At 37.6% G+C, this 23,620-nt stretch overlaps 1 protein-coding gene across 2 annotated transcripts in view; it reads left to right on the top strand.

Annotated features, from left to right (window-relative positions):
* Window positions 1-23,620, top strand: part of AIG1 (androgen induced 1) — a 250,458-nt gene that overhangs the window by 38,511 nt on the left and 188,327 nt on the right. For both annotated transcript variants that reach the window (XM_039467648.1, XM_003926862.3), the window contains one exon: window positions 21,847-22,002. In XM_039467648.1, the coding sequence (XP_039323582.1) occupies window positions 21,847-22,002 (156 nt within the window). The remainder of the gene's footprint in view (window positions 1-21,846; window positions 22,003-23,620) is intronic.

Below are 23,620 nucleotides of genomic sequence, written 5' to 3'. Positions count from 1 at the left end.
CTTGAAAAAATAAGCATCTCTTTTGTATGCTCAGGAGCTGTTGGACAAAATCCTAAGCCTGACTGAGATCATAGTCCCCACTGGCTTTGTCTAAAAATGTTGCTGACAGAGCATGGTGGCTCACGTCTGAAATCCCAGCACTTTGGAAGGGTGAGGTTGGAAGATGGCTTGAGCCCAGGGGATCGTGCCATTTCTGCACTTCAGCGTGAGTGACAGAGCAAGACCCTATAAGATCCTGTCTCAAAGAAAAAAAAAAAAAGGAAAGAAAGGAAAAAGAGAAAAAAGGCATTTGCCTTTGTGGTAATAAGAACAACCTAAAGCCTTGAAATATTCATTCTACTTTTTCAGATACAATGTTCAAAATTATTATAGATTGCTTTCTCACAAACAGATTCCTAAGCTGGTTCTCATGCTATGAGACTTACTGGAATGACTTTTTGATTTGTTGAATTTTCTTAGGACAGATAAATACTGTAAATGTTTTCTTTTTCTTAACCTAATCTGATTATGAACAGAATTTCAAACCTAACAAATAACCCAAATACATAGGTGACTGCTTTCAATTCATGACCCTGAATAGCTGGAAAGTTAGTAGAAAAGTATATCTTCAAGCTGAGCTTTCAAAACACATATCTGTTTTCAAAAATCTCTAGGGGTAAAATATTTAATGCTTGGTTTCATTTTGCTTCTAGTTTTCTTCTGAAAACACAGTATGACTAGTTTAAAACAATGCTAGATAATTCCTAAGGAAAGATGCTGCAAGAACCTTTCACATAATGAGTTTACTGCCTTAGCTTACTGTTTTAGTTACATGTTTTCAAGAAGCTCTCAGACATATGAATGGAAGACCATCTCTGATTCCACTTTAAAATAAATGGGGAAAAATGCACCAAGGTGGAAGTAGTGGCGGGGAAAGAAGAAGAATATGAACAGTATGAAGGAAGCACTATTTTTATTTTATTAATGATTAGACATAGTGCATTACAGTTTGAAAAAAAGTTCATTTTGTAAGTATGTATTTTTCCACTTGAAAAAGTCAATTCAACTAAGAAACCAATGGGTGTCAGCTTGCAGGTACTAGACCAATAAAAAATACTATCATGGCTTACTGTCTACCATGATAGTATCATGATTATCAGTATTCTGGGTAAATCCTTTATTTCTAAATCATCCTTTCTTCTTATGTGTTTTAATATGTTGGAGGTTATTGTCTATGTAATATGCTTTTCTCTGCCTCTACTTCTTCATCTGTGAGATAGAGATAGTTGGAGTGCCTGGATCATGGAGTTATTACAAGGAGTAGATGAGAGGGGTGACTGAAGTGCCCAGCACAGGGCCTTGTACTCAGCCAGCATTAAGGTAGGGTTTGCAACTGCCATTACTTGTTTTTTATACTTTATTTTACATCATAAGCATTTTCTCAAGTTGCTAACTATTATTCAAACCCATAATGTCTCAGGGATATTTAACATCCCACTTTTCTCTCAACATTTAAATAATGTCATTTTGGTTAGGTTTGCAATTTCTAGATTGGTAATAACATACATTCCACTGAACTAAACATCCTTATGCAAAGTCTTTGTGACCAAGTGAGATGCATTTCCAAAATAAAATAATTGGGTCAAAATGTATACATATTTTAAAGACTTTTGATTCAGATATCCAAATTCTATCCCTGAAAGAGTGTACCCATTTGAAAGTATCCCTTTCTCTTGCCATGTTTAAATAAGAACTGAGAAAGTGTAAAAGAATATGGCAAAAAATAATAGAAGGCTGGAAGTTTTAGAACCAGAATATTTGAATTTGTTAATTACTTACACCATGGTATCTCAGAGAGGGAAGATAAATATATTCCTATAACTTCTTATATTTAAAAGGAGCTTTTGTGTGATGAAATAAAAGCACTGCCCTGATGTTAAGCAGCCTGTTTCTTATATTGACAGATACAGGATTAAATACCAGCTTGAGGAAGTCACTCTACTTCTCATAGTTACAGACTCAATTTGCAAAATGTTGATACCATACCTGTATTATAGGCTTTTTGTGGCAGGAAAGTAAGATTGTGCATGAGAAACACCAAGCAAAGGTCTTGACATATAGAAAGCACCTATAATTGATCATAGGCTTATTGACCATGAGTATGTTTTTGCTGCAGAGCCAACCTTTAGCCTTCCTCATTTGATTGCATCTGTAGATTCATAAAGTAGTAGAGTTCCCAGCAGGTGTACTGGCTGTGTCATGAATGAGCAGAGGGCAGAATTCCATGACATTCTCAGCTGTACTGTCAACACACTTGATGGTCCTGGTTAGTGTTAACATGACATGGTTTTATGACTTGATTTAGTGCACATTGAGCTCCTGCTTTGTTCCAGACACTGAATCAAGAATTGGTGCTACAGGAGTAAATAAAACGTAATCTTTGTCCTTGAAGGGCTCATAATCTAGACCGGAAGTGGTTACCATCTTTTCCGGGTGAAATTATTGTTCTTTTTATAGTTGCCGAGTATTCATTTGTGCTGTTCCCATAAGACACACACTGGTAGGTATTTGGAGGTGAAAGTGAGTAATGATAAAGCCAGGCCATGCTCTTAAGATGGTTAGAATGTGGTGTGTAGTTCAGTTAATTGGCATGCTGTGGTAGGAAAACAGTGGGCTTTTGGTCAGAAGACCTTGGTTCATACTTGTGGAATGATGGATTGGGCAAGGAAGGCCCTTGTGTTCTGAGCAAGAAAATGAAGAGTCAAAAATCCAGTTATTCATTCATCTATTTGGCAAATATTTATCAAGTACCTGGGATTCAGCAGGGAATAAAATATACAAAAATCCCTGTCCTCATGGAGCATAGACTCATTGCAGGTGGAGAAGGATATAAAAACTGCCGCTATGAAATTTTTTAAAGGCAGTGAAGGAAGCCTTGGAAAGTTGGGGAGGTGGCACATTTATAGAGTGTGGCAGGAGAGGCCTCTTTTTCCAAATCCCTGTTGAATCCAGTGGGGATGGCATGAGGTTCAAGAGGCAGAAGAGACCCAGAGCCAGCACGTAAGATGGAGTTTTACTGGGGAACTTACGTACAGGGGAGAGAGTCTAGTGGTGGTGGGATGGACAGGAGAACCACCTTACCTATAGTCCCGGGGCGGCAAGCGGGCTATACAGGAGAACCACAACAGCTTGTGGAAGGCATGCCATTTCTATAGCATTTTCACTTAGCAGCCTCCCCATAACGACCTCCACCTGGCAACCTTCATTCAACCCAACTCGTGGGTTTGATTCTATGTACAGCCTGTGTTCCACAGGACAGTATGGGGGCTCAGATGTACCTCATAGACAAGGAACAAATCTCTGGGTTCGCTGTTCCAGGATTCCCTAGCTCAGAACACACATTCAGGTGCATCTGCCATACAGGGTCCTTCTCAGGGTATGCTTAAGTTATTACTATCAGGTGCCCTTAACGTACCAGGCCTCACTACAAACTAACATTTGAATGAAGAACTGGAGGAAGTGAGGGTGCAGTTCTAAGAAACAGCCCTAACCCCAGGAGACCAGTGGGACCTGAGCAGAATGTATGTGGGGTGCAGGTCGGGGGAAGTGGCGGTGGCAGGGGACGGGGAAGGGACATGTTTGCTAAGGACTTTGGCTTTTACTGGGAGTAAGATAGGAAGCCTTCAAAGGAGTGTGAACAGAGTGATGGGAGGGTGTTCCCACGATCCAGGGAGACATGGTAATGATGTAGACCAACGAGTTAGCAGCAGATGTGGTACAAAGGGTCAGATTCTAGAGGTTGTGTTTAAAAATAAACCCTGATCATTAAAAAAATCTGGAGACAACAGATGCTGGAGAGGATGTGGAGAAACGGGAACACTTTTACACTGTTGGTGGGAGTGTAAATTAGTTCAACCATTGTGGAAGACAGTGTGGCACTTTCTCAAGGACCTAGAAATAGAAATTCCATTTGACCCAGCAATCCCATTACTGGGTATATATCCAAAGGGTTATAAATTGTTCTGTTATGAGGACACATGCACACGAATGTTCACTGCAGCACAGTTTACAGTAGTAAAGACTTGGAACCAACCCAAATGCCCATTGATGATAGAATGGACAGGGAAAATGTGGCACATATATGCACCATGGAATATTATGAAGACTTAAAAAACAATGAGTTCGTGTCCTTTGTAGGGACATGGATGAACCTGGAAACCATCATTCTCAGCAAACTGACACAAGAACAGGAAATCAAACACCGCATATTCTCACACATAGGCGTGTGTTGAACAATGAGAATACATGGACACAGGGAGGGGAGCATCACACACTGGGGTCTGTTGGGGGGAAATAGGGGAGGGACGGTGGGTGGTGGGGAGTTGGGAGGGATAACATGGGGAGAAATGCCAGATATAGGTGATGGGGAGGAAGGCAGCAAACCACACTGCCATGTGTGTACCTATGCAACAATCTGGCATGTTCTTCACATGTAACCCAAAACCTAAAATGCAATAAAATATATATATATTTTTAAAAACCTTGCTAAAGAATGGCATTAGCAGAGTTTAGAGCCATATTACTGTGAAGCCTGAGTGGCCATCAGTTGAAATGAGGATGGTGGTGGGAGAGGCAGATTGTAGGGAGAGCACAAGGAGTTCAGATTTGCACCAGTTAAGTTTGAGACACCTGTTCACTTTGAAATGCAGATGTCTGGTTAACTGGAGTTCAAGGGAGAGGTCCTGGCTAAGGATGTAAATACTGAGATTGTTATCATAGAGGCAGTATCTGAAGTCAAGAGTTGATCAGATCTGTAAGGTCGTGGTTGCAGCTGTAAAAGAGAAGAGCTCCAATGACTGAGCATTGTGGTAAACTATCATGCAGACAGTAGTAATAACTATTATGTACTTCTGAGAAAATGTGGTGCCTTTACCCTGTTCACTGTGGCCACCTCCAAAAACATTGTGTTTGTTTGCTAAATGCTGTCTTCATGACCTGAAAAATTGAAGGTTTTTTCCTATCAGGGATTGATTCAGGCATAAAGATAACTTGGGCGCTACTGGAGTTGGGCATAGGCAGCTCTGTGCTGGAGGCTTAACAGTAGAATTTCAACAGACATAGTGATCTTGGCCTCCGGTTTTGCTACATAAAAACACATTGATTCAAAAAGGACACAAGGAATGTAGGTCCACAGAGATTAAAACATCATGGATGCATACATTATGTACAGGATGCTTTCAATATTAAGGTAAAACAAACAACTGAGGATTGGACTCAAGTCAGGGGCCAATTTTTCTAGGTTAAAGATGCCTTCCAGAAAAATGTTTGCTCAGCCATGCTTTTAGCAATCACTTATATGTAGAAAGCTTTTCCATGTCTCCTGTATTTATTCAATCAACAGGAATTAGTTTAGTAGCATAACCCAAAGACTTATCATTTGTGTTGCCTTATGATTGATGTTGTTAATAAGTAACTAAGTCCTATGATCCTATTAAGAATTTTACAACAAAGAGGGGCTTGAGTGACCTAAATAAAAATCAGTGTCAAAAAACTCCTATATGGAACTTCTGGAGAGTGTCCCAAAGAAAGAATTTTCTTTTTGTTTTCATTTCTTTCTTTCTTTTTTTTCCGCCCCACTTCTTGAGACAGGGTCTCATTCTGTCACCCAGACAGAGTACAGTGGCATGATCATAGCTCACTGCAACCTCAACCTCTCCGGCTCAGTTGATCCTCCTGCTTCAGCCTCCTGAGTAGCTGGTACTACAAGAATGGGTCACTGCACCCGACTAATTTTTATGTTTTTTGTAGAGATGGAGTTTCGTCATGTTCCCCAGGCTGGTCTCGAACTCCTGGGCTCAAGGGATCCACTCTCCTTGGCCTCCCAAAGAGCAAAAGAATTTTCATAGTACATAATGTGTTTATCACCTACTGACAAATTTCTCAGATTATGTCTGGGAGCATACTGGCTACATGGGGATCATAGATTTTTGCCTATATATGCTCAATTGATAAGTATTGAACACTCCATACACCTTGCAGCATGTCTCTAAATGAAAGATTTTTAAAGACTCAAGAATTCAAAAGTATTGTAATAATTTTCAAAGTATGGCACACCCTACGAGGTGTCCATCGATGGGGTGATACTTGGGTAAGGGGAATAAAGTCCACTTCTGAATTGTGAGTAACAAACACAAGGTAAGTACAAGTGAATGATACTGAAGCATTAGGGCTTTTTATATTCCAATGGCAAGGTGGGCTATACAAAACTGCAGGGCCTTCATGTAAGACAAAGATAGCACTTATGTGTTTGCAGTAACTCATGGACACTTTGGACTTAGATTCTAAGGGGCTTATCCCTCCTCCATCCAGTGTTTCTAGACTTCTTCCTGGAATAAGGACCTTTGGAAGAAGCCTTCATTCTTGTCTGTAACCCCTATTCAGTGCACTAATTGGGGTGCTTAGCACAATCACAACTAACAGAGGAAATATTAAATAATATTTTCAGTTCAGCTCTAGGATCCAATATCAGTATGGTAGAAAAGATGGAGTTCTTGTTTGCCCACTGTGTCTTCAAGTATGTGATTCCTTCCAGCATTTACCAGTTTGAATCATAATCTCTCAGGTGCTGCATTCTGATCAAGTTGAACGTGTCATGTAATATACACATATTTTTCGTTGTGTCTGAGCATGCTACAACTTTATATTACATAATCCTTTTCTCCCAAAGATCATTTGTCTTCCTTTCCCTTACTTCCTTTTCTCCTTTCCTTCCATCCATCCTTCCTTCTTTGTCTACAGACAAAATTGCCACAAAAATGTCACTGTTAGCTATTTGGAGAAGCTATAAAAATCATTTGCTAGGAGCAGTTCCAGTGTGTGTCTGGTTAGCAACCAGGCCTTTCTCTGACAACTGGGAGAACAGTTCAGTTGTGGATGTCTTAACCATTCAGAAACCATAGGTATTTTATTTTCACTGGTAAAACTGTGTGATAATTATTTCAAATAATGTTACGGTTGATGACTCTGATTTTTAAAACACTTCTCGGGAAAATGTTATTAGGAGTGACTTAGAAATTTATAAATGACTTCACTAAATTTAATATATCATACCAAGTTTTATGTCAGCTTGTTTTTCCTATCTTTAAAAGTTACTATAAATTTAGTATACTTTCTGATTTCTAACAAACCACAGTTCATTTTTGTTTATTTGGTATTCTGGTGAAAAAATTATTGATAGTTTTAAAATTAATGTACCTTATAAAGCAGCATAAATTACGACTTTTTTTCTGTTCTGAGTTCTTAGAGCTCTTAGTGGTATTTCTTCCTGATTTTAGATTTGTAAATTTTGTTTGACTTCTTGATGTGTGGGCATTGAATTCATTTCTCTTAGGAGATGTTTCCAGATGAATACTGCTTTTAGAAAAAGACAGGTATATTTTTATTAATACCTGTTGGAACTTCTCTGGAAGGTTATGTATTTGTTTTCTTTCTTCCATCCACAACAAAAGTGTTGAGACCAAGTGTTATCCTTTTATGGTGTGCATTCATCAAAAAAATTTTTGTTGTTCTATCCATGTACAACTTTGAGTATTGATGGTTGATGGTTCTCTCTGCTTTTTAGAATTTAAACACATACTTTGTATGTTTACAAAAATAGAAAAGTGGAAAAAATCAAAACGATATGCATTACTTTAATGTAACTGAACAAAAAAATGCCATTGTTTATATTTCTGTTGATGCAAGGTACTCTGTTACTATTCATTGTTTTATAAACATACATTTTTATTAATAATTGTATGCTTAATTAATAGATTTATAAAATCTCTAATTTTTAAAACATATATTTCTTTATATTTTGATTCTAATTTCTAGTTACTATTTTTTTTTGCCCTGTAATTTACAGTAACATAATGAGTACATGAGATTCATTCTTCATAGTGGTTTTTCTTTTTCCCCTCAACTCTATTGAGTTTTATCTCATCCACCTGGGGGCTTACTACCATGGCCACACCTGGATCTCACTGTCATTGAGAACAGCCTGACCTTGAAAACCCACTTCTGCTACCACAGACTCGCATCATTTTGTCCCACTGTACCTGTGACCTACCTAAGCACTCTTGTTTTCTCTCTCTCTTGACTCCATGCTTTTCTTTACTGATTCTAAGCCCTGTGATCTATCTCTAATTATTCATCTCCTGATACCTTCAGTGCCCCAGTGTCTTGTTGAGCTTTCTTCCAAACCCTCAGACCCATTAATTCCCATTGGCATGCCCTGTAAGTATGACACTGGGTGCTGTGGGAAAAACAATCCTGTAACAGGTGGAAATAATCTATTATGGCATCTTTCTTTATGGGACCCTCAGAATTTCCTGGCCATTCTTCGTCTAGTCCCAAGTCAGGTCCCCTCCCATTCCACTCAGCTGTCTTCACCACTGTATTAGTTCTATAATTGGTAATATGCATTAACACTACATTCCAGATGTGCGCTAAGCTCTAGGGATATGATGTTGAACTGAAACAAGACTTTACCCATGTAGTCTGCAAAAGAGACAGATGCTTATGAAATAGCAACACTAATGATGATTTCATTACACTTGAATCAATCAGTGAAAGACAAAAGGTTGCCTGAGAACAGATTGAGTTACAGTAGGGCAGACTGTAACTTGGCTATGTGTAGAATTTTCTTATTACCATTGCCTTACTTTTCCTTATAATTTACTATACGTGGATTCCTGGGTTAATATTGTTGTTTCTTTCATTTCTTGTCAGACTTTACTTAAATGATATTATGCTTTTTCAGTCGTTTACAGCTTGCTGTTATTCTTCAACATTATGCCCGTGCACTTTATCCATGTTGATACACATTACTTTAGGCAGTTTGTTTTCACTGCTGTATATATATATATATATATATATATATATATATATATATATATGTTTAATATTTCTATTTCTCTATGGTTGAGTCTGTACATATTTGAGCTATTTTCTATTTTTTGTCATTCTTTATAGAATTCTGATATGAGCAGGAAAGGCATGATAAAGATTGGTTAATTTGTAATATACAGGTAAAATTTACCTTTGGCCATTCACTGTAGCCTTCTTTGTCTAACACAAGCATCAGATATTACTAACAAATTAGTCCACTTTGAATGTTTTACTTTACTTAAAACAATAAGTTAATGTCTTCATAGGTTTTTCTGATCTACTTTCTTTTTTCCTTTTTTTTTTTTTTTTTTGAGACAGAGTTTTGCTCTTGTTGCCCAGGCTGGAGTGCAATGGTGTCATCTCGGCTCATGCAACCTCTGCTTCCCAGGTTTGAGCCATTCTCCTGCCTCAGCCTCCCGAGTAGCTGGATTACAGGCATACACCACCATGCGCAGCTAATTTTTTGTATTTTTAGTAGAGACAGGGTTTTTCCATGTTGGTCAGGCTGGTCTCGAGCTCCTAACCCCAAGTAAGCCACCCACCTCAGCCTCCCAAAGTGCTGGGATTACAGGTGTGAGCCACTGCGCCCAGCCTTTCCTGATCTACTTTCTATAGAAGCGGATTGAAAATAATTAAATGGCCCAAAGTCAGAAAGATAGAACTCAGATTTCCAGTCTGAATAATTTAAAAGCAAATGTTTTTAAAATGATTTTTCTGCAGTTCATAAGAATAACTGAAATCAGCAATGCTACTAAAAGTCAACAAAGTCATGGTGAATTAATACTATCATATATAACATCTTTCATCTTTCACATATATATGTGATGCTTGGGTTAGATAAGGAAGAATTAATGCTATCATATATAACATTGGATCACCCTTCAACACCTGCTGTTTCTTAGCAGACTGGGTTTCATGAGCATTTGTCCTTCACAGAGAGGCCAATGTTGCGCTTTCTCAGTAAAGAGTGCTGAAGGGCCATTGCAGGAGGAAGGACCTCTCTTACTATTTTCAGCTGCTGCCCCACTCATCAGTGGTGTAGGTATAAGGACATCCAGTTTGCTCTGCCCCAGCCATAGGCAAGGAGATGTGCAGTCCCTCAGTGACCTCACAGCCCCAGCCTGTCCCAGTGACCACTTCCCTGCAGCCCTCCCAACAAGGACGTCACATGCTCCAGGTCTCCTGCCCACAGTCATCCCTGAACTCCTTCTGTGCACCTGCTCATCAGTGATGGCTCACTTGCCCCTGGGAAGGCTGCTTCCTTGCTGCCCAGCAGCTGTGGCTCTTCCTGCAGGCTGCAAACAACACCTTTTCCAGTGGAACATTTTATTAGTCTTTTCTCACGCTGCTGTGAAGAAATACCTGACACTGGGTAATTTACAAAGGAGAGAGATTTAATTAACTCACAGTTCAGCATTGCTGGGGAGGCCTCAGGAAACTTACAATCATGGTGGAAGGCAAAGGAGAAGCAGGCACCTTCTTTACAGGGTGGCAAGACAGAGTGAGTGCAAGTAGAGGAATGCCAGATGTTTATAAACCCATCAGATCTGGTGAGACTCACTCACTATCAAGAAAAGAGCATGTGGGAAACCACCGCCATAATCCAGTTGCCTCAAACCTTGTCCTGTCCTTGACATATGGGGATTATGGGGATTACAATTCAAGGTGATATTTTGGGTAGGGACACAGCCAAACAGTATCAGGTCTGAAGCCCATCCTTGGGGAGGAGGTCCTTTTCCAAGTTTTTTTTTTTTTTTTCATGGGGGTACTCTTCCTGAGCTCCAGGGTACCTTTTATAATTCTCTTTACATTTTATTTAGGTTTTAGAGTTATCTAGCTCTTTAATGTTACTTTTAGCAGTTAAATTATCTTCTGCTGAAGAAGATTGTCACCATGAATAAAAATTTAGTGGGACAAAATATTTTACAATCTTAGAAAATCTAATGCATTTCAGAACATTTATCAAAGATGCAGCATCTTTTTTCCCCGATAATTGCTTATCACTATTATTGTGCTTTAATCTAAATGTCATATACTTATCAAATGGAGATAGTGCTGAGTTAGAGGTTAGGCACTTTAAAGCATACTCACCTTTGTAGCAGAGTGCACAATGGTTTCATAGTGTGCATTTCTGCATTAATAGTTTACTAAGTGCTTTGTACCCAGCAATAAATAATTATTTGTTTAAAAATCAATGGTATATTTAATTCAGTGTTCAGAAAGTTCATGCTAATATTAATAGTGAAAAATATTTAAGCCTGTAAAATGTTTGAGTAGCTCAGCTGGGTGCAGTGGCTCACAGCTGTAATCCCAGCACTTTGGGAGGCCAAGGTGGGTGGATCACATGAGGTCAGAAGCTCGAGACCAACCTGACCAAAATGGCAAAACCCCATCTCTACCAAAAATACAAAAATTAACTGGGAGTGGTTGTGCATATCTGTAATCCCAGCTACTTGGGAGGCTTAGGCAGGAGAATCGCTTGAACCCGGGAGACGGAGGTTGCAGTGAGCTGAGGTTGTGCCACTGCACTCCAGCCTGCATGACAGAGTGAGACTCTATCTCAAAAAAAAAAAAAAATTGAGTAGATCGTAGTGTCATTGTAGGCTCCACTCAGATAGCTGTGGAAGTGAAGTCAGAACACCCTGGGGGCGGGGGGGGAGAATTTTCTATCATTTTTTGCAAATTACACTGGAGTCTCTGGGAAGGTCCCCGCTGTGTATTTATCTGGCAGTTGAGGGAACATAGCATGATTGTACCCATTACTTGGTGAAGAATATCCAAATGCCTTCTTGAGATGGTTGTTCTCCTTGGTACTTATATATTAAAAGCAATTATGTGATACTGTAATGAATTATGTTGACAAGCTTTCATTCCCAAAGCTGCTTATCCATGTACATTATTTCTGACTAAAAAACTTATTTTTTTCCGCCCCATCTGAATGAATTGCTTGCCAGTGGTGACTTATGGCCTGTTTCATTGATTTTCAGTAATGAGATGGAGCAGTATGAGGTAAATATCTGTGGACAAAAGCAGGGATTCTAAATCATATTCTGCAAACCACACATTTGATGGTGCAGTTAGCCCATCTCCTCAAAAATGTTTGTGGTGAAGTTTCCTTGAAAAAGCTTGGGCTTAAAGCATGTCACTTAGATGACAGATTTAGAAAGAATTTCAGTCATTAGAGTGAGAAGTCCACTTTGGCTTGGTCAGGCTAACCCGCTCCAAGGGTAGGAGAGAATAATTCACCAGGCGGTGCATCTAATGGGCATCATCTTAGTGGATGAGGCAGATAGAGAGAGCCTGTGGTTCTTTTAAATGCATTGATTTCTCTACAAAGTAGCATTCAAACATATAACTGATCATGGACTCCAGGTAAGTGATGATGGACCCCCCCCTTGTTATAGAATTTCTACCGGGTGTTCAAATGGCTCAGGCAAGCAAAGCAGTGAAAACAAAGGCAAAGGAAATCCTTGTGGGATTCACTCATCTGGTTTCATACTGAGTCACTGTCTTATGGGGATGAAGTACCTTGGCATCCACTCTTGATCTTGATAGCAGGAAGAAAGAATTATGCACTGTTAAAAAGAAAGATGTCTGTGGAAAGATGGGGATCCCTTGAAGATGGTGTTTCATAGAACTGCTATTTTATGGCTCTTGTATCCTTTCCACATGTTATTTAACTTCTCAAATTTAGTCTTTGCTGAACATAGATACTGCCTATGTTGTTTTCCAGCAAGAACTGCATTGAAAGTTTTATGAACTGAAAACAAAATAACTTTTTATGCTGTAAAGTACCTCATGATATGTGACCGTAGGTGAAATACAGGAAGGTCTCAAGGTCACACCATTTCTCCAAGTGTGCTACTTACATTTCTGCATATGAGAAACAGCACTCTTTCTCTCTCTTTCACACATTTATAACTGTACATATCATATATATGTACATATCATATATGTGCATATCATGTATATCTAATAAGCAGATATAGTCCCTACTTGTTTTCCCCTACTCGGGACTATAGTACCTATATATTCGGTACTATATACCTATGTATTTGGTACTGTATAGGTACTTTACTCCTGAGTAGGGGAGAACAAGTAGGGAGGTCTACAGAGTGATATCTACCTATCTAGATACATGTGACTTTTATATAAAGATTTTCTGTGTAAATAGACTATTTCTGTCCAGATTACATATAAATTTATTAAGTGTCACATAATATTTTATGTTTCTAGTTAGAAAAGAGACCAGGTAGGTTTTTCATTTCTTCCTTATCATTTCCCTGCAATTAATGCTTTTATTCTCATGTGGGGACTCTTCCAGGCTCTTCTTTATGACACCAATAAATCTCACTGCCTCTTTCCCATCTATTCTCTCCACAGTTTTCCTTCATTCCATGATCCATGCCCCTCCAGTTTCCATTGCGGCCCTTCTCGGCATTCCGTCTTCTTATTTCTTCTGTCTGCTGTGCCTAAAATTAACTTGAAAATATGAACAATCTTCAAGACAAATCTGTGATGTTCTTCACATTAGTGTTATAAAAGTATAACATAATCAAAAAGTAGAAGACCTTGGTTACCAGTCACTGGGGATCTTATAGCCAAAGGTCAAGACAAATGTACTTTGACGTTTTAAAATTCACACATATAACGATTCCATTTCTTACTTAAAGTGTTGCTTTCCTTATTTTGATAGGTTCTTGTGTTTTGTCTGAGTTTGGTCATTTAGGTAGAAATGTACAAATTAGCAACTAATTAAGGACATAACTTGATACTCCTTTTTGGTGCTGACCTTTCTTGGTTTTATTTTTATGTTATTTTTATTTTTTGAGACAGACTCTTGCTCTGTTGCCAAGGCTGGAGTGCAGTGGTATAATCTTGGCTCACTACAGCCTTTGCCTCCCATGTTCAAGTGATTCTCATGCCTCAGCCTCTCAAGTAGCACACCACCACACCCAGCTAATTTTTGTGTTTTTAGTAGAGATGGGGTTCCACCACGTTGGCCAGGCTGTTCTGAAACTCCTGACCTCAAGTGTTCCACTTGGCTTGGCCTCCCAACGTGTTGGGATTACAGGCGTGAGCCACCACACCCGGCCATAATTAAATTTAGTTGAGGATATTGAAGATGATGTCATGGGATGAAATAAAAGCAATTCTGGATAAACTATCTCATATATGTTTAGGAATAAATGGCAGAAGTCTAATGAATTTGTCCTATAATACAAACAGGATTGTGATAGTTTAGTGCATTCCAGAGAAAAAAATTAATAGAATATTAAATTAATGTAATCAAAACCAATTGTGCATTTCAAAAAAGATAAAGACATGAATGGAACTTGGGTACACTTCAATACTTGCAAAAATGAAGTTAAAATCTAAAATGACTCAGTAACTCAGCTATGATTTCCTGACAGGGAGAGTTGAGGAGGTGGAGAAAAAAGATGGAGATGGAATTAAACAGTAGAGAAGATTTTAGAGAAACAAATACTGAGTGACTCCAAAGTAATCCTGGGATTTTGCTGTTGTTGTTCTGACCTATTCCTATTTATATGTCGTGGAGAGACATGATACATTTGACCACTTCATTTCTCCCTGCAATATAAAATAACAAGAGCACCTAGCCTGCTAAGAACCCAAAGCCAGATGGTGTATATGTGTGTCATGCTGAGTTGATGGTTTGGAAGTGCCAGCTCTGCAGAATGGCTGGAGTTGGATAATACTTCAAGGTAATCCTGCTTAAGATCCACTTGTGCCTCTCCATATAACTTTTACATTTTTAACAGCTAATTTAGTGAATTTTAAGTTGCAGTGGTCAGCAGGGTTCATGTAGACAACAGAAAAATACACATAAAATGTCCCTAATGGCGTTTGTTAACTGTCAGTTCAAATCAAAGTCATAAAGTGACAGAAACGTCAAGTGATTTAATAGTATTGGCAAACTGTTTCTTAAATAAGCAAGTAACCAACAGTGAGTTTATACTTCTTTCCTGGGAAGGAGAGACTGTTTCATATTTTTTAGAGATTCTCTTTTGAGGATTAACCAATCTGAGTTAAAGAAACAGTAACAAAACCCAAACATTTCCTCTTTGTCTCTTTATGTTTAGAAGATAGGAAAAAATCACTTTGTAGTACCTCCTTTCCCTGACCTCCACGTACACTCCTTGGGGAAGTCTTTTTAGCAGTTCAGGAGAGGTGGGGGCACTATGGTCCGAAGTTGGGGAGAACAAGTAGGGAAGTCTACTGAGAGTGACCGGATAGCCACCAGGTAATAGTAAGGGGCTGCTGTGTTCAATGACACCACTCACCGGGTGAGAAAATGAATCAACTGTAGAAAAGTTTAAGACTTCATTTGTCCTTACTGTTAGTTATATACATTAGAGAAAGTGCTGCTTAGACTATTACATTTAGATTTGCAGAGATTATTTTGTTTTTTCCCTCTCCTAAAATTTGAGATTCTGTTTCCCCCCCACCTTTTTTTTTTTTTTTTGATGTTAAGGTTCCCTCCTATTCCTATTCCTTTTCTTTTAAGTCTTTATAAAAGCAACTGTTTCCCAAGGATTAGCAAATTACTTATTTATACAAAAAATATTGAGTAATTTAGCTAAATCAGTTTCTTCTTTCTCTGTTTTGAAGGTCTGATATTAGGTTCATGTGTATTTAATATCATCAAGTCTTCTTGATGAATTGACTTTTTATCATTATGAAATGTTCCTCATTATTTTTAGTAATATTCCTTATGTAGATACATACTTAAAATTTAAAATTATCTTTTTGTTGAGACCCTGCTTATCCCAAAGTTTGTGAATTAGGAAAATCTAAGGTCTCAGAAAGAAAAATATATCTCTGTATAGTGTTGCTGACTATGAAGGCTTGAAAGAGGAAAAAGTTCTCTACTGTATGCTTAGCTTGCTTTGGAAGTCTACTTACAAAAAAAAAAAGAAAAAAAAAAAAGAACTTTTGGGGCCAAGTGTAGTGGCTCATGCCTGAAATCCCAGCACTTTGGGAGGCGGGCGGATCATGAGGTCAGGAATTTGAGACCAGCCAGTCTGGCCAACATGGAGAAACCCCGTCTCTATTAAAAATACAAAAATTAGCCAGGTATTGTGGCACATGCCTGTAATCATAGATACTGGTGAGGCTGAGGCAGGAGAATTGCTTGAATCCAGGAGGCAGAAGTTGCAGTGAGCCGAGTTATAGAAATTAGAAAAGTAAAAATCGTTTATATTTATTTTCATAACCATATTATCCATATCTATTTTTCAGTAACTGTCATTGCTCTGTATAGATTTCACAAAGGTCACATCATTTCTTTATTCATCTAATATATCTTTTAGTGAAAGTGTACTGATAATGAATTTTCTCAGTTTCTGTTTATCTGAAAAAGTCTTTCACCTTTGAGAGTTTTTCTCTTTATAAGATTTAAAATATGTTGTTTCATTGTCTTGGCTTAGATCATTTTACACAAGAAATGTGTGTTAATTATTTTTGTTCTGTATGTAATAATTTTTTTCCTTCCAGTGAATTTAAAATTTTCTTCTTTATCACAAATTTTCTGAAATTTGATTACCCTGGGCATTGATATGGTTTTCTTTGTATATACCCCACTGTTGGGCTTCTTAGATCTTTGGGTTTATAGTTTTTAGAAAACTTCGAAAAACTTCAGCCATTATTTCTTCAATTTTTTCTTTCTACCTGATCACTCTTTTTTCCTTTGGGTCTCCAATACACATATGTTAGACTGTTTCTCACAGTTTGCTTAGATTGTTAATATTTAAAGTCTTTCTTTTTTCTATGATTAATTTTGGAAATTTTCTTTTCATGTATTCATGTTTTCTGTGTATTCAGTTTTCAATCTTTTCTTTTTCAGTATCTAATATGCAATTTTTCCATACAGTGACTTTAATTTCAGATGTATTCTTAACTTTTGAATATTAACTTTGATTCTTTTTAAATTCTTATTTCTGTCACTATTTTTATGTCTTCCTTTAACTTTTTGAACTGATTTAGTTTAGTTGTTTCATGCCCTTGTCTACCAATGCCAGTATTTCTGTCATTTCTATATTTGTTTTTATTGAATGACTTTTCTCTTGGTTAAGGATCATATGTTTCTATTGCTTGACATGTTCCGTAATTTTTGTTAGATGGTGGACATTGTGCACTATGTAGTTGAATGTCTGGAATTTGTTGTCTTCCTTTAAAAAATGTAGAATTTTGTTTTTAATAGGCATATAAACTACTTATAGATCAGCTTCTTTTTTTTTTTTTGAGCATTATTATTTTTTTCTTTTTTCTTTTTTTTTTTTTTTTTTTTGAGACAGAGTTTCGCTCTTGTTACCTAGGCTGGAGTGCAATGGCGTGATCTCGGCTCACTGCAACCTCCGCCTCCTGGGTTCAGGCAATTCTCCTGCCTCAGCCTCCTGAGTAGCTGGGATTACAGGCATGCACCACCATACCCAGCTAATTTTTTGTATTTTTAGTAGAGATGGGTTTTCACCATGTTGACCAGGATGGTCTCGATCTCTTGACCTCGTGATCCACCCGCCTCGGCCTCCCAAAGTGCTGGGATTACAGGCTTGAGCCACCATGCCCGGCCTAATTGAGCATTATTTTTAAGTATTTTTGAGGTGGATCTATTTTAGTCTTTATTCCAGGGCTATGTTAGTGCCCTGTTTAGGCATGAGACTTCTTGGGTCTCTATGGAATGCCTGTTGTAGCCGATAAGGCCTTTCCTATGTGATTTATCAGAACTGGAATACGTCTGTATCCTGAGTGAGCTTTGAGAATTGTTTAGCCTATTGCTTGTAGTAGGTAGAATTCTAAAATGACCCCAAAGATATTCACCCTTGTGTATTCCCCTCCAACTGAGTTCAGAAAGAATGTGAATATGATTATTCTTATGATGACTTTATATGGAAAAAGGGAAATTATCTAAGATGGGCTTGATTTCATCTGGTAAGCCCTTTAAAAAGAGATTTATCTGACTGATTGCTGAGTAAAAAATCCAATATCTGAAAAGGTTGCTTCACATATTTAGTCCAAATGGCTAGTTGTTTATGGTGTGAAGGCAAATCTGGTCCAGTTACTATATCATGGAGTTTTTAGTTGAACAGTCGTAGTGAATTCATTTGTCTTTGGGGGGTATTGCTATAGCTTTAACTAGAACTTTCTTTCTTGGACTTATCCTCCATCATGTTTCCTTGCTTTCCAGGCTGCATAAAATAATTCAGTAGTCTCCAGATATTTATACTTTATCATTACCAAGGCAATATTCTATTTCCTTTGCCTATAAATAAAACTCCCACAGAAATTTTACATATAATGCAATAACTAGGCTTTTTAAGCTTACCGAATCCTCTTTTCAGTCAGTCTTTGAAACTAAGGGATATTGAGTTGGAAGGAAAGGATTTGAAAGAGACTAGCCAACTATATTTCAAAAGAATAAAAACCACTCTCTCTAAACTTTCAAGATATTTGGAAATATTTTATGCTAATGAAATATAGAGAGAGTAATACAATAAATTTCTATATGCCAAATAACCAACTTAAGAAATAAAATATTATCTGTACAGTTGATGCCCTATACAGATAATATTTCCTCCAATCTTATCCTTTTCTCTCTAGAGGTGCCTTAATGCAGTGTTATTAATTCACATGCATTTCTTCATATACTTCATATCCCTGCAAACTTAAATTTACCTTTGCATTTTTTGAAATTTGATTCAATTGTGTCAGAATGTACGATTCTTTCCTGGTTTTCTTTTTTCTTGGTTTAATATTTTGTTGTGAAAGTGAATTGTTTAAATTTATTTAGATTTCCGTTGTATGAATATGACACAATTACTTATCCAGTCAACTATTAAGAAACATATAATTATTTCAATTTCTCTTAAGCAACGAACACTTAAATTAACCTTTGGTAGATATGACTAGTACACATGCAGGGAGAGTTTCTGTAGGGAATGCACTTTATAATTATATCACTAAATAAATTAAGTATATGCATTTTTAAATTACTATAAATAGTTCACAACTCAGAATTTTTGACTAATTATACTTTGACTTCATGATGGTGTGAAAGTGATCACATTCAACAGAAATCATACTTTGAGTACTCATGAAGCCATTTTGTTTTTCACATTCATTACAATGTTTAATAAATTACATGAGATTTTTAACATTTATTATAAAATGGGCTTTGTGTTAGATGTTTTTGTTCAACTGCAGGCTAATGTGTGTGTTCTGAGCATGTTTTAGGGAAGCTAAGCTAAGCTATGGTATTCGATAGGTTGGGTGTATTAAATGCATTTCCACTTAAGGTATTTTCAGTTTACTATGAATTTTTAGGGACGTTATTGCATCATAAGTTGAGGAGCATCTTTATAACACTTAGTATTATCACAATTAAATTGTAAATAATTATAATGGTGAGAATTGCTACCTCATTGTGGTCTTAATTTGTATATCCCTGGTTATTAGTCACCTTTTTATGTTTACTAGCTAGATTAGCATGAAGATTATTATTCCCCAGTAGGGTCACTCCAGTGTAATCAAACTCCGTCAGGAACAACATAGAGATTCAAACATCTAAAGTCCTAAGGTGTGAAAAATAAGAATATATGAATAGAAAGATATGAAAAATAGAAAATAGAATTTTTTCTAAGTATGAAATTATTCTCAGAGTCATTGAAGTGATTTCTGGTTATCAAAACATGAATCTTGCCAGCACTTCTACTGTGTTGTTCTCAAGTGTGGCAGTCTTAGCTTCTCTTACTCTGGCTTTCTGGCTGTAGAAAGAATGACAATAAACCTTGAGTCACTGAAACTAAAGACAGTCCACATTATGAGGAAATGTAGAACATTGCTCTGACTAAGACTGACTAATAATAGTAAGATTTGGTGAACTCCAGAAAGCTTCACTTAATAATTTGGGTGTTCTAGTGCTGTGCTAAGTGATGGAACCAAATATTTTTTAGGATCTGTCTTCCCTTGTAAGGACCCCTATCCACAGAGCTTTCACAGACTCTTTCTACTGCCAATGAGGAAATATACCAAAAAAGGTACTTACTATCATTTCTTTCTTTCTTTTTTTATTAGAGTATATGTGCTGCCGAAGTGAGCACTTTGTTTCTTTTTAAAAATATATATATAGAGATACACACACACACACACACACACACACACACACACACGTAATTGCACTTTAGGTTCTGGGGTACATGTGAAGAACATGCAGGATTGTTGCATAGGTACATACATGGCATTGTGGTTTGCTGCCTCCATCCCCATCACCTATATCTGGCATTTCTCCCTATGTTATCCCTCCCCAACTCTCTACCCACCACTGTCCCTCCCCTAGTCACCCCCAACAAACCCCAGTGTGTGGTGCTCCCCTCCCTGTGTCCGTGTGTTCCCATTGTTCAACACCCACCTGTGAGTGAGAACAGGTGGTGTGTGATTTTTCTGTTCTTGTGTCAGTTTGCTGAGAATGATGGTTTCCAGGTTCATCCATGTCCTTACTAAGGACACGAACTCATTGTTTTCTATGGCTGCATAGTATTCCATGGTGTATATGTGCCACATTTTTTCTAGGTTTTTTATGCTATTAGGTCTTATGTTTAAGTCTTTAATCCATCTGGAGTCAATTTTAGTGTAAGATGTCAGGAAGAGGTCCAGTTTCTGCTTTCTGCACATGGCTAGCCAGTTTTCCAAACACCATTTATTGAACAGGGAATCCTTTCCCTATTGTTTGTTTTTGTCAGGTTTGTCAAAGATCAGATGGTTGTAGATGTGTGGCATTGCCGCCGATGCCTCTGTTCTGTTTCATTGGTCTATATCTCTGTTTTGGTATGAGTACCATGCTGTTTTGATTACTGTAGCTTTGTAGTATAGTTTAAAACTTGCTATCTTTTCTAAGGAGGCAGTGAGTAAAATTGTATCTTTTACAAAGGTATCATCTGCAAATTATTTTCAGTAGATAAAAAAAAGTCAGAAAAGTTTTCCTGAATCTATCCTCACTGCTAATTGAGTATGACTTTGTGTCCAGGGGATATGTTTTCTGCCCTTCGCATAATTTGAATTATCATCTGCCTTGCAGTATTACAATATGCTACCTGCAGCATTCTCCCTCTGCAGCAGTCCAAGTAAAACATAGCTAATCTAAATGATTCCATTTGTAATTGATTTGGAGAATGTACAACCTGTAGTTTTTTTGGGGGGATTGGGAGAAATGGTATGGGTATCTCTGTTTATATTACTTTGGAAATATTTTATTTCATTAATACCAAAAACCTGAGTAGGAGATCATTTGGTTCAAGTCTGACAACAGAAACTTGTTTCATTCCAGTCTTAATTATTACATTCAGTTGATTTATTTTTTGTGACTCAAGGATCCGCTTCCTACCATTTCCTTTGGTAGAAAAAATATCTAAATGTAAGAAACAAAAGCATAGAAAAGGTTTTTTTCACGTTTAGCCTGAATTGTCTTATTATTCAGACCATCCTCACCTTTTTGTTTTCACTTCTTAGATATTTGTTTAAACTCACTAGTTATATTGACTAGTAGAAACCATGGACATGATTTAGACACGACCTAGTAGGAACCATGACAAACCATAGACATAATGCTTTAAGATAATGGTCCTGCCAGTTTGATCGTGGATATTGCTTTCTGTTGGGCCTATTTAGACGTGTGTGTGTGCATGCATATTTTGCACTTATCCCGATGTGGGTGAAAATGGAAGCTGTGTTTTAAAGATGAACTTTCTCACCTAAAATAGCAAGTTGTAAATGTCTGTTTTCTATTTCTAGGACCAGCTCTTTAAAGTATGCTTCTGATCCTTTCCTCTCAGATGTCACGTTGCACACCAGCAGCTCATTCGCTGTTCCACAGCTTGGGTCTCTAGATCTTAATGACTAATACTGGCTGTTGTCCCCCTACAGGTTATCCAGGCTGTCTTTTTTGGCATCTGTGTGCTGACTGATCTTTCCAGTCTTCTGACTCGAGGAAGTGGGAACCAGGAGCAAGAAAGGCAGCTCAAGAAGCTCATCTCTCTCCGGGACTGGATGTTAGCTGTGTTGGCCTTTCCTGTTGGGGTTGTGAGTATGATGGAGGATGCATTTAGCCACAAAAGAAACTCGGCTCTTATTTTAGACTTCTAAGAGACAAAAAAAAGAGTTCATTATAAGAGGTTTCTGTATTATTAGTTTGCTGGAGCTGTCAGTACCACAGATGCGGTTGCTTAAACAACAGACATTTATTTTCTCATAGTTCTGGAGGCCGAAGTCTGATATGCAGGTGTCCACAGGGTTAGTTTCTTCTGAGTCCTCTCTCCCTATGGCTTGCAGATGGCGCCTTCTGACTGTCTTCACACACTCTTCTCTCTGTGCCTGTCTTAGCCTATTTTTGATATACCTTACAAAAAGCTTTCTATTTTTTTAAGATGTATTAGTCATGTTAGATTAGGCCCCGCTAATGGCCTCATTTAACCGTATATAATTACCTCTTTTAAAATCCTAGTCTTCAAATAGAGTCACATTCTAAGGTTCCGAGGGTTAGGACTTCCACGTATGAATTTTGCAGAGGACGCAATTCAGTCTGTAACAGTTTTTTAAGCAGCCCAAACTTGAAAGATAGGGTTCTTGGGTCAACCAGTCTAGTATTTTTTTTAACTTGGGGGAGGAAATCAGTATTAGCTCATACGTCTTCACTTACCCAATTGAGCCATTAGCTAATATCGTTGAAGTAAATGCCTCTTAATGTTTGGGTCTGTTTTGACTTCATTGATTTTCATTGTTTTCAGTTAGATTCTCTCCATAACTCAACTTCCTTCACAAGTCTGTTAATTTTCCATTGTCTGCACATAAACCATGTGTTTTAAAGGCCCAAGGAGACCCTATAGATTTTAACCTTTGCATAGCCATGATAAGAAGAAGAGAATTCATATATATCACAAATTGTAAAGACGAGTAAGAGGTTTTACTCAATTCAAATTCAGACCTTTCATCTGCCAGCTCATTTGGGGGAAAAACAGAAGTCCCGGTGATATGGACTAGTGCATGCGCAAAGTCCACTGTAGGAAGAATCAGAACATTGTTCATCAATCCTTCCAGTGGCTTAATCATATTTGTCAGGCCTGTAGCTGGTAGAAGGCCCTACATGCTTGCTTTAAGACCAATTAGCAGACAGATTGTCACTGGATTGCTTTTTCTCTGTGCCAAATTGCATTTTCTGGGATGAAATAGCCCTTAACCCCTGAGAACCACACAATGGCCAGGGAGCATTATAATTTGGTTACACTCCTCATCCCGTCATCCTTGTCCTCTGAAAGCAGATCTCTCAAATTCCGTTGTTTAGCATAACAGAGTGTAATGCTTTCCATATTACTTAATATTTCCTTCTTTGGACTTTCCATATAAAATTCAAATACTTTCTATCAGAATACTCATCTAAGAGAAAATTTCCATTAGCATAAAGCATAAATTTATAGTTTCTGCATAAAGGAATTATCTAGAAAATGTAAGTCTCTCTGTGTAAGTGTATATGCATATATATCTAATATATAGTATATGCATATGTGTATATACATATTATACATAGAATACATACATTTTTTCTTTCTTAACGTTTACTCCCTTGGAATTCCTATGGATATGTCATTGCCTGTGGAAGCCTTTGTTGGCTAAAAGAACTACAACAGTAATACAATGAACAAGT

The sequence above is a fragment of the Saimiri boliviensis genome, chromosome 4 (assembly GCF_048565385.1).
Source record: "Saimiri boliviensis isolate mSaiBol1 chromosome 4, mSaiBol1.pri, whole genome shotgun sequence".
Classification (NCBI taxonomy): domain Eukaryota; kingdom Metazoa; phylum Chordata; class Mammalia; order Primates; family Cebidae; genus Saimiri; species Saimiri boliviensis.
This window is presented reverse-complemented; position numbering and strand designations above follow the sequence as displayed.